General features: G+C 43.7%; 1 protein-coding gene across 1 annotated transcript in view; it reads left to right on the top strand.

The window, feature by feature from the left end:
* dpr11 (defective proboscis extension response 11) overlaps positions 1 to 12,018 on the top strand; it is a 77,081-nt gene that overhangs the window by 20,074 nt on the left and 44,989 nt on the right. Inside the window, exon 2 of the mRNA XM_017082645.4 lies at positions 9,094 to 9,825. Within this exon, the coding sequence (XP_016938134.2) occupies positions 9,705 to 9,825 (121 nt within the window). The 5' untranslated portion in view covers positions 9,094 to 9,704. The remainder of the gene's footprint in view (positions 1 to 9,093; positions 9,826 to 12,018) is intronic.

The following is a 12,018-nucleotide window of genomic DNA, read 5'->3' as shown; positions in this document are numbered from 1 at the left end:
GGAAGGAGCAAGTTTTTATTAAATAATGTGACGCTTTCATGTCGCGCAAAATGAGACATTTTTCGGGCTAGCAGCTCGCGGCTCCCGCCAATTAAAGTTCAACCGAGCCGTGAGTTCCCATGTTATTCTACCATACCATTCCGTTTCGGCAGAGTCGCGATCCAAGTTTTTGGAGCACTTAGTCGCGAAGAGCCCGGGCAAATTGCGAACAATCGAAGCAATCAAGCGAAATCATCGCCACCGGAACGCGTGCTCGGGATTTTGGGGTGGATTAAGGTATTACTTCTTGGCGGGAGCGGAGGCGGGGGCGTGGCAGCCCCTCTTAAACTTGGCAATTCGATTAGGCCCGGGACTTACTTGAAACTTGGCTTTAATTAAAATAGGACAGAACTATGCCGGGGACGCCGTCGGATTTGTGCGTCAAGTGCCGGCGGAGGAAACTTTGTCAAACTTGAGTCGAGGTGGGCGGGGTTCCCAAATTCCTTGGTAAACAAATTTAATAACATAATTTAAAGCCTCTGTTTTTGGCTCGCAGGGATGCTGAGGCAGAAACAAATGCCACATTTTGTCATTGTGTGCGGTTTTAAGTGAATTACAAGCTGAAATGGCCACAACGAATTCACAGAATGCCGCCAACAACAATGAAAATAACACATAGGATAACACAAACAGGATGACAGTGGGTTTCGGGGCCGGGAAAGTGGGCGGGGCAGGGGGGCGACAGCCGAAAGGAGGACAAAGCCAGCCGAGCGACAAAATTATGTAAAAAGTCAGCCAGCAAAACAGCAGAGCTGCCTGGCCAAAGGAAAGCGGAAGGTGGGCGGGAAAGCGGGCGGAAAAGCGGGTGCCCGGGCCAAGCCCCACAAATTGTCTAAGCGGAGACAAAGTGAAAGTGAAAGGGGGGGAGCACATGACCTCTGGAGGCCACAAGGAGGCAAAGTTGAAGGCGGCTCAGACAAGGGAAACCGAAAACTGCAAATGAACATGCGACAACACAACAAGACGAAAGCCAAGGCGCCTACACCGCAAGAAATGGAAGACGAAACCACTGCCACTTCCGCCAAATTCCTGGAGCTTCCTTTGCAGCTTGAGGTGGCTTTCAGCTTGTCAAGATCTTGAATTTAAGTGGTTCCAATGAAAAGTAAATTCCTGTAAGAGGGCAAATTTTTCGCTTTATTATTTGTAAGCCCAGCACTTTACCTTTCCGTCACTAGAATTTTGAGAACATATTTTAATTTTGACGTAAACTCACACGTATTCATTTATTAATTATTCAAAAGATATTTGCTCACTTTTCATTATTTATTCAAAGATAAAGAGATTCAGCTTGCTGTTGTCAAAGTATTATTTTCTAAAAACAACACCTGAATGTGTAACCGTTAACAAATTACACAAGACGATAAGTGATGGCCAAAACTGCCATATCCAAGAGAAGAAGGCAAAGGTAGACAGCCTGATAAAGCGAGACAAATTCATTAAAACCCCGTTTGTGCAAGCGCTTCGAAAATTGAGCTAAACGATGCGAAATGACGCCAAGTGTCGTGTAAGTTGGCATTAAATTATGAATACCCGGGCTGCGATGGCAGAGGGAATCTGCCAGTCATCCGCATCCCCACCACTCAGCCTTCAAAAGACAGGCGAAAAGGTGCAGCTGAGTGAAATGCCTAAGTCTTCGCTGCTGTCGCCTGTCTGGTTCAAAGAAATTGTTAACAAGCGAAACGAATGACTAAACAGCAGACAAGGAACCCGCCCAGAAGCGCCCCACAAGCCCATAGATAACCAGGACCACCAGGACTCGGGTCCTCGTACTCGCAGCTCCTGTTTCGTGGGTAGCTCACTTAAATTTTCAGGGGACCTCGTGCCGTAATTCATTATGTATGCCTAATGTTAACAATTTAGCAGCTATTGGTTTATCTTAATGAAGCCGTCTGCCCCCAGGAGCGACCTAAATACACACATTGCCCCTTTTCGGCAGTCGGTAGTCGCTACTCGGTTGTCTTTCACTTTTATTACGCTCTGCCGGGTTAATCCGGGCTATATACATTCCATCGGCGGAAGAGATTTAGCCACCCCTGGAGCACCCTCAACACTCGCCATAAAATATTGTCACACTTAACCGCGAAACGGCTGAACTTTGTGCCCTGCGCTCTGCGCCAGTCTCCAAAAATCCCTTTGTCTTCTGCATTTTTCAACTTGCCTTAAATATTAAAGAGGTCTCATTGCGGTCCTGCCACGCCAGTCCCAGCGCCCCCAACTTGCCACGCCCCTTATCTATCTGGCGACTCCCTGGCGGCCCAAATGACGACCGCCGAAAGTGTTGACACTCGTGGGAAAATGTTTTAATAATTTGTGTAAAGAGTTGACAACTGGGACGCTGGAAAAAAAGAGGCGTTTGGGGCACGTGTGAAAAGCTAAACTTTTATTTTCTACAACAAAGTGCCCCGAACTTATTGAGTTAGGGTTGGATATAAAAGGGGTTGGATGCCAGTGACGAGGGCTAAACAGCAATGACAACGCGCTCGGTTGCGTCATGAAATATTCAAAAATATATATATGACTGAGCACACACAATGACGAAATGAAACCCACATTCAACGCATAAGGATACATCTGTGTAAATATGCAAACACAAACATAAACGCACAAATTCAGGTTCACAAAATTGACACAAATTTCGATTGGGATTTGTTTCAGCCCCTGGCTGGCCAATTGATTTGATTCTAGCTCACAACAAACCGTTATCGACATGGTAATACCTTAGTATTAGCGGTATAAGTGGTAAGTAACCTAATAAAAGGAAGTACTGACAAGGTCTTGGGGTGTCTGAAATGCTGATAGTATTATAAACTTATGTATTTTCTATAGAAAATTAAGGTGTTTATAATCACAAAGATATCTTTTACTTTTTGGGATCCCAAGTTTAAATAATTCCGTTTATAGTCAAGCTATTGTATGGATATACAAACTGTTAAGTAAGGATACTTTCTTATTTATTTAGCAGCTAAGCCTTATTGCAGACATACGTCATTAGGAAAGGTCAACGCATAATAAATATTTCATACACCAAGAACATGTCAGGCTTTCACTTTCACCTTTAATACAAATCAAGCTATGGGGTTTTTCGGAGTTTTCGCTAGGCTGAAATTGCACGTGTTCAGTGAGTGGGTTGACACATGTCCTCCACCTGAGGTCAAGGACAAACGTAGTTGGTTAGATGGACAGCCATGCCCTCCCCAAAAGTGATTGCGTGTGCTGTGATTTACCTTCGCCGCCCCAATTTGCTTGACGAACCATTTACATGATTGAACTTTTTTCCCCACCCATATATTCCCCTGAAGTGCGTTTCTGGGTTGATTTGCATGTAAATATCCTGTTGCTCTCGCATGAGGCAATTAGAGACATCTATGGTTTGCCGGACAGATATTCAAATTTCCCGAAACCCAAGAAAACTCTTCCCCTAGTAATTCGATTCAGGTAATTGCAATACCTAGGGAATTGGCTGATTACAAGTGCGCCAAAGCCTTGAACTTAAGTTCTAGTTAATATGGCATTTTACTATAACCATATACAAGTACGGGTTATGTTTGCCTATTTTTGGGGTGACGCAAGCAAAATTCTCCAGGATGGCAAGCAAACATATGAATAAACAAGCTGCGAACTGAGTCCCAGGAAAGAGACGTATGCTGCTTAGAAATTTATTAGCAAACAAAAGATTTATTAATGCGAAAATTTGCTGCATCGGCACACATTGTCGTTGGTATTGGCTTAACGAGCCATTGGAATTGTGGCTCCACTGCCATTGTTGCTGCCGTTGACTTGATCTCTGTTTGCCATGCCAGGGTAAACAGGCAAATAAAGCTTAGTTGCATCTGGGCAAACACGGCTGGGGCGAGCAGGTAACGCACACAAATGAGCAAAGTAACGGGCAGGTGGGTGCAAAACTGGCAAACCGGCCAAAAAGTGGCATTACATTTAATGCAGCCGCCAAGAACAAATGCACTTGCATTGATTAGTTTACCCAATTTGGCCCAGAATGCAGCCTGTATCGGAAATGGGGCAAACGCAGGGGGTTTTGAATTTCGGCCGCCGAAACGATTAGCTTTCACCCAAACTTCGCTAAGTGGCTTGTGCTGGTGTGTGTGGGTTAATTGCGTTTGGGCCTCGGTGTCTATGTACATGAATTGGCCAAAAACGGGCGGGAATCCACTTTAAAACTCTGGGGACACTCGGCGGCCCACGCGGCGTATGAGCAATAAATTAAATTTTTACCAAGTCGGCAGTAATAATTCTCGGAACCGACTGTTTGCTTAAGTTTCTCCCAGATTGGCATATGAATAAATGAGGCAGATATTTTTCCAACTTATGTGCGAGTTTATATACCGAAACTTTCTTCCTACCTGGGATGATTAAGTGCAGGCAATTTATTAACAGATCAAAGTTTATGGCAGTCGTGTGTGTGTGAAAACTGATTTATGGATGGCCATCTTAGATGCCACGAGCCAAGACCCTTGGCGGAGCAATTTCTTCAACTTTTCGCCTCCCGCCCGTATTTATAATTTTGTTTATTCCCGCCGATCGTTGAGCTTATTCGGGGAATGTCCAAAGTTTCAATTGAAGATTAAGCCAGAAACTGGCTTTGCCACTTTTCCTGATTAACTTTCCAGTGACAAGATGCCAAATTCTCGGCTGACGTAATCGTTTGGACTTCCCCGGCTGCTTTCGCCCCCGAAACGGGAACTTTTTCGGAAAAGGCAGCCAGTCAATCGCTGTTTAAAGCGGGGAAAGTGCTTCCAAAAACAACTTTGAACTCTGATGTAGAACAAACACTGCAGCAACAACAAGGAAGAACGCTATAGTCGAGTACCTCGACTATCAGATACCCGTTACTCAAAGGGAAATGGAGACATGCAAGCAGCAAAGCGAGATTAAAATGCGCCACCTACCGGCGGTAGACAGATTTAAGCGTTATGGGCGTTAGAGTGGGCGTGGAAAATTTATTTTTGGATCAATCGATAGGTATTGACGACACCAATACATTTCAGTTAAAATTTCTTATCTAGCATGCAAATTGTGGGCGTCACAGGTTTTCGCGGTTTGTGGGCGTTTTAGTGGGCGTGGCAAACTTTTTTTTAGGTCAATCGATAGGTATTGTTGAGAACAATACATTTCAGTTAAAATTTTCTATCTAGCATCAAAACTGTAGGAGTTACAGTTTTGGGCGGTTTGTGGGCGTTAGAGTGGGCGTGGCAGTCTACTGAAACAAACTTGCGCTGCGTAAGAAGCTCAGGAATCTGTACGCCAAATCTCAATAGCCTAGCTCTCATAGTTTCCGAGATCTCAGCGTTCATCCGGACAGACAGACGGACAGACGGACAGACGGACAGACGGACAGACGGACATGGCTAGATCGACTCGGCTAGTGATCCTGATCAAGAATATATATACTTTATGGGGTCGGAAACGCTTCCTTCTGCCTGTTACATACTTTCCGACGAATCTAGTATACCCTTTTACTCTACGAGTAACGGGTATAAAAATAACGACGCCAGCAACTGGCCGCCCTCAAAAAATGTATATAAACCTGTGATTTTTATAGTCGACTTTATTTTCTGCCTTCCGTGCTCCGGTCTAGCTTTTGCTCCTTTTTTGGGGGCGTTCGAGGGTGGGGATCTCAAGGCGTTGGAGAAGGCAGCATTTGCTTTTATAGACTTTTCGCTGCCCGTCGTAATAGTTTCCGTTTCTACCCGTGTCGGTTGTATGTGCTCGAGTGACCCTTCAGATATTATTTTGGCTGCAAAACAAAGCAGAAATGACTTCCAGTGGTCGAAAATGCTGCTTTTATGTGTGTGTAAAAAACACATAAAAAGTCCTTTCCTAGCTTTGACTTAGTTCATAAGGGAACTTATGGGTTCTGTGGTTTGTCGGTGTACTTTTCCGTCTTTAATCAATACTTAAGTTATGGCAGCACAAAAGAGAGATATCCATCAAAGATTTATTACTAATGAAGGCGAGCTGAGTGAGTTTTATGAGCAACGCTTGGTACCAAAGTTAAGCTAACACAAAAGTAAAGATATCCATCGAAGATTAAATAATAACTGTCTAGCAAAATTTGAAAACTTTATCAAGAGTCTTGAGACATCACCCAATTGAAAAATGTAAACAATGATTAAAGTACATTATTTAGTAAAGCAAATAGCAGTCGTACATCTTGCTTTCAATGACTACTTTGTTTTCTCTGCTTAGAATAAATATGTTGCACCGGTTACAACTGGAACAATATATAAAGCCTACACTTAGGGCAACAACTTGGGGTCCTGGCTGAGTTCTTACCATGTCTTCCTCTGACAATGGCCAACGAAATTTCGAGTTTTCGAAGTGGAGCGTCAAGCAACCAGGCAAGCACTCATTAAGAATGTGGGAAAGTGTTTGCCCAGCTTAAGCTTTTAAAAGCAACGGCACAACGAAGAAGCGGAGCTCCACTCAGAACCGTTGACAGGACGGGAGACAGCCGGGAAGACACATCCAGATGAAGACGGGCAAACTATTTTGACTAGACTACATCAGTGGGCTGAACGTGCCGGGGGCCTGGACAGTGGCGCACATGTGTGTAGGGCTGTGCGCAGAATGTGTTTTTATAGATGTAAGGATAAACATCTCGGCAAATGAAAGGGGATGCCGCCTGCTGGGGGCCACAGACATTAATTCAGCAGCCGGGGGAGGGAAGTTTCGACCAACCCGAACCCCCAACCCCCAACCCCTCAACAATACACGCACACACGCCAGGCAATAACATAAAAATTTGCTGCTGTAAATCTGCTCGCAACTAGGAGGAGGCACACTTTAATGGGAACTCTGCCCAATCACCTCTTGTTTCAGCGCCCGCCCGGCGTATACGTAATCTGTTGTGTAATGTCTTTAGTTGTGACAAGTTCGTTGGGGGTAGGGTCCAAACTAGAGCTGCCATGGCACCAAACTGAATCTGAGAGAGTGCGAAAAAAGTGTCAGAAAGAAAGGGACAGCAACTAAAGGGCTGACAGAGACAGCAGACTCCTCCGTGCAAGTTGAAGTTTTGAAACAACATTTAGATAAATTTCCCCCGGGACTCCGAAATGGATGGCGCAGCGGATAGAATGATGTAGTAGTGTGCTGCCTGTGGCAAATCTAGTTTTCATACCTAGTTAGTCGCTAAAGTGGCTTTGAATACCGCTCCAACTTAAATTGGATTGCACCAATTACAATAATTGAAAACTTGAGTCGATCAATGGGCTAATGAGATGACAAACTGCCAGCTAAATAAACTTTCAAATGCCATTTAATTTCAATTACTACACAACACCCTCGTCACTTTCGGCTGCTGCGGAGCTGACTTGCCGGGCAGATGTGGAGTATTGGACTCCATTCGCTCGGAATAAGTAAGTGCTGCTCAATTTGGCCGCTCAACTATGTACTTCGTGGTTTCGTCATTAAGCCATTAAAGGGTTGACTCCTCGCAGGGGGCGGCGTTTTAATTGCGTTTCGTTTTGGCAACACAAGGGGAAACGGAAGCCCTCGACCGAAATTGAGCAACATTTGTGGGCAAGTTTCCCACTCGCAAAGTTTAACCAAAATGTCAAGTCATTAATATTCACACGCCGGCAGAGGCGAAAGAGTTTCAACAACAATTCTCGATTCAGACGAATAATATTTAATTAGAGAATTGTTTAGACAAACTTTTTAATTACGAGGCCCGCAGCGACGACCGCCCGCATAAATCTTGCAGCCGGGGCTTACCCGAAAAAATATTATGAACGCACCACTCGACCTTTGAAAAGCCTTTAAAGTCGCTAGCGGAGATGAAAAGCCCCTATTTTCCAGCGGCCCCCTTCATCCCCCCAGAAGCCGTCAGTTGCATAAATTTCACTTGCGCCGGCAACGTTAAAGTCAACATTCTGCTGCCAGTGGCCTACATTCGGTGGGGGGTGGCGCTGGGAAATCGGGGGTAAAACGGGGCTTGGAGTGTACTTTCAGCATTACTGCCTCCGCCTTTCACTTTCGGTGACATTTTGCAGCGTTGCATACATCACATGTGCGCCTGTGTGCGAGAGTGCCAGTGAGTGTGCGTGCTTATGCAGATGAGCTGCCAGTAACGTGTGGAAAATTATGAAGATAAATTTGTGTTTGTCTTTTTTTGTTTTTTGCGAGCGCCCGAAGAGCGTCAGTCGTGTGCCACTTTGGCGGCGCCAGCTGCTGCCGACACGAAAAATTCTATGAAAAATTACCCAAGTAAATCCGGGTGAGGTATAGGCGATAGTTTCCAACAGAATGGAGTTCTTAAAGCGAACGGAAATGGAAGAGCACGAAAGAAATAGAGTGAACTTAAAATGAGTTTTGGATGTTATGAAGTAAGGAACACAAAACTTGTAGAGACCCATTAAACACCAATTTATGTGGGTTTGTTATCCATAGAAGATATGGGACTTAAACTTTAATATAAAATTGAATTTAATATGATTCGAGTAGTTTTGAAACTCGTTAGCATAACACTAAAGTTTACTCAATTGTCCCCGAACCCGCATTTGCATACTACTTTGGATATATGTATATAAGCTTCAGAAAGTGATGTTACAATTTTCATATTACAGGTTCAAGTGCGTCATATATCCATCTGTATGCAAGCCCAGCTAATTTAAGTTAAATTCCCAAATAGTTGAGGGTCTGTGTATCGGGGGAGAACTAAATTAATTGACAACTGTTTGAGATGCTCGAGAGGAGTAATTTGGCGCATTGAATACAAATTGGGTGGCCATGTGGCCCGAGGCCAATTCCCGGCAAACTAAGCCGGCAAATGGCGAAACTTGAGATAATTAATTGAGCGCTAAACTAAACACGAATTCCGAACCGAGCCGGCCAAAAGCAATTATCTACAATAACAATACTAGCCACACACATATCCGTGTGTGTTCGTTAGCCCTGTGGCCCTTGCAAACACACACCACACACCCACAAATCCACAAAGGACCTACAGTAAATCACTTGGCATTTAGCAGTCTAAAATAAATCGATTCTCTATTAACGGAACATTAAAAACCCCGATTGCCTTTTGTTTCATTTCAGATAAATGCGCTAAACAAACAAAAACGGAAAACGGCCAAAATCCAATCTGAATCAAAGGGCCAGTGGGATTTAACCCCAGAGACAGATGTTGCTGTTCCCCCACGAACGGGAAAATAGTGAACATGGCCCAGAGCCAACGGTTATTGATGGTCCGAAGAGTGGAAATCACTGTTGAAGCACTAAGGAACTGAGACGGAAAGAAATATTAAACAAATTATGAGCAGCGCAGCGATTGTGGGGCAATAAAATTGGCCATAAAAACACAGTTGATACCGTGCCGAACAGTAAAAGACGAAAACTATTATTTGACAAACTGTTAGCGGAGTCACTCGAAAGTAAAATTGTGAACGTTTGCAGAAAGTCGGTGGGACGCTTTTTTCAAGGAGAGCCCCAAACGTTGGCACACGTTGCGTATACGCCGCGTTGGCAGTTCCGCAGTTTTCCAGGAGGTGTTAAATGCGTTCGCAAATCCCAGCTGGAGCGGTAGCTCCCCCGACCACCGTCCCTTTTGGATCCGCCACTGGAAGCCAGTAAAAGCCAGTGAAAGTGCCGAGCTGTGCACTATTTCCGCGTAACTGAACATTATCGCTCTCGCTCCCTCGGGGGAGGGGATGCGCCCCTGGAAAAGTCGCAGTCGATCCGAAATGCAAACACTCGAAACGAGAACGCGGCCCCTGCAGGGCGCCCAACTTGCCCAGCTCCTCCTCGGAGGCATCCTCTGCCTCACAATCGGTAAGTGCCCCGATGTTTAGCCTAATACCGAAGACCCAAGGCCCTCGCATTGTATCTCGACATCCAAACTAATCAGGGCATAATCAATTAGAGTTTCGATGGCCCAATATCCTCGACAATTTCCTTGGCTCCTTGCGCAATGTCAAAGGCGTGTCCCCAAAAACAAGGCTGTTCAGCCACAAATCCACTGAAAAAAGCATGTTATAGGAAATGATTTCACGGATTTTTGCAACATTTTATGAAATTCTAAATCTGAATGTAGTTCAAGCCATACTATTTTGTTTTATTAACATCGATTATTTTTAACCGCCATTAGTAGAACCCTCATAAATCTTAATAAAAGACACTACCCTATATAATACAAACTTTTTAAGAACACATATTTTTTAACCCCGTTAAAAGGAACCCTATGAATTATAAAATAAGAGACTATTCAGAATAATGATCAACCTTTACTGCGACTACGACATATAATAATATTAAAATACTATCATGAAACCAGTGCTGACATTTTATCCTCAGTGAACCCAAGAGGCGAGGGGGTGGCTTGTGCGGTGGGAAGCTGCTTGACATTTGCTTTTCAGCCGGAGGCGGCTCAATTGCAGTTGCATACATTAAAAATGAATGAGTGCCTGGCTGAAACAGATGTCCCCCAGTTTGGTTCTTCACCTTCCAGCCACCTCGTTCAATTTTCGAATACACAATCGCTGCCGTTGTTGCCATCGCTGTTGTTTTCTGGCTCTCCAGTTGCCAGCGACAACAATTATGATCCCCGTCGGTCTGGCTGTGTGTGTGTATACGTGTTAATTGCTCTGGAGGAGCAGTAAAAAATGGAATAACGGGGGTAATTTCAATGAACTGCATAAAGTGGTTTTGTTAACACGCCGACGACAGAGGATTCAGTCCACTCGCACCCCATCAACCTTTAATTTGTTTCAATTGTCGGGTTGTTTTTTTGCCACTCAATGTCAAAACAATTCAACTCACTTAGCTGGGTTTTACCTCAAAAAATAAATAAAAATAGCTTGCATTAAGTTGAAGCGACAGTCTATCAAAGCTTACAATTCCGAATTTTACACTCGATGTGACAGAACCAGCTGGACCCTTGCGTTTGACATTCACCGATTGACCATCCAGCACATTTATTGCAGCGTAATGAAAGACAATCGAGAGTCTGGCCAAAAAAATATGTACAATTTATGCTGGAATTTTTCATCTAAATTGAATTTCTCTGTTGATTGGTTTTACGGCAAAGGAGTATTTTAAGCTGAATTTATTTTCTAACCGAGTCGGTATTATTTGGCAACAGTTAGAGAGTTTGGAATCAATTAGCAAGAGCGGCTGATTGGCCTTACTGGTTGCGTTTAAAATTTATTGAATTTATTTTCTTTCATCCACCCAACCAAATAACCACAAATTGGCTTTTTATTCATAAATAAACCTTTTTTGATTTAGAGGCCTCTTTGTTTTGCAATCTATGTCGATTTTTCCATTTTAACTCAATATACACTAGATAAATATTTTATGATATTTGTAAGCCACCAAACATAAAATAATTGGTATTTCTGCAATGATTTAGAACGGATTATCATAAGATTACGCGAATAAATTTTATTTCCAACATTCGGAAAATTCTTAATCTTCTAGCTGAAAAATCAATTATTTAATGCAGGCAAAGTTTACAAACGGGAAATAGTTTCCTTCACCTAACCCACTTTCTTGGTATTTTGCGGAGCCGGAAAAGTTGTGCAATTGAATTTTCGCATGATTTTGCCTCATTGCTGTCATAAGAAGCTATTAGCGTACTTACTGCCGTCGCCCAAAGCCTCAAAACACACAAATGGGCCATAGACCGCGAATGCCCGGAAACCGTGGAAAACGAGCGGCGGCAAAACTGGGGAAAAGGCCAACATGAAAAGCATAATTCTCTGGTGCTGCAAAATGTTGAATTGTAAATGATCAGGCAACGGTGCAGGCAGAGGAAAAATGTGGAAAAATGACTGGAGGGGGTGCGGAAAAAGGGGGGCAGGGCGGTAAGCTAGTGAAGCCATTAAGGGCTCTGCGAAATTCCATGTTCAGCTTGGCCAACTATACAAATATTAGAATTTCTCCTGCACACATATACAGCTGCATCTGCAATTGCCCGCAGGTATGCTATAATATTTTCAACATTCTTAAACTTTATTGAATTTG

This window comes from Drosophila suzukii, chromosome 3 (assembly GCF_043229965.1).
Source record: "Drosophila suzukii chromosome 3, CBGP_Dsuzu_IsoJpt1.0, whole genome shotgun sequence".
NCBI classification, from domain to species: Eukaryota; Metazoa; Arthropoda; class Insecta; order Diptera; family Drosophilidae; genus Drosophila; species Drosophila suzukii.
This window is presented reverse-complemented; position numbering and strand designations above follow the sequence as displayed.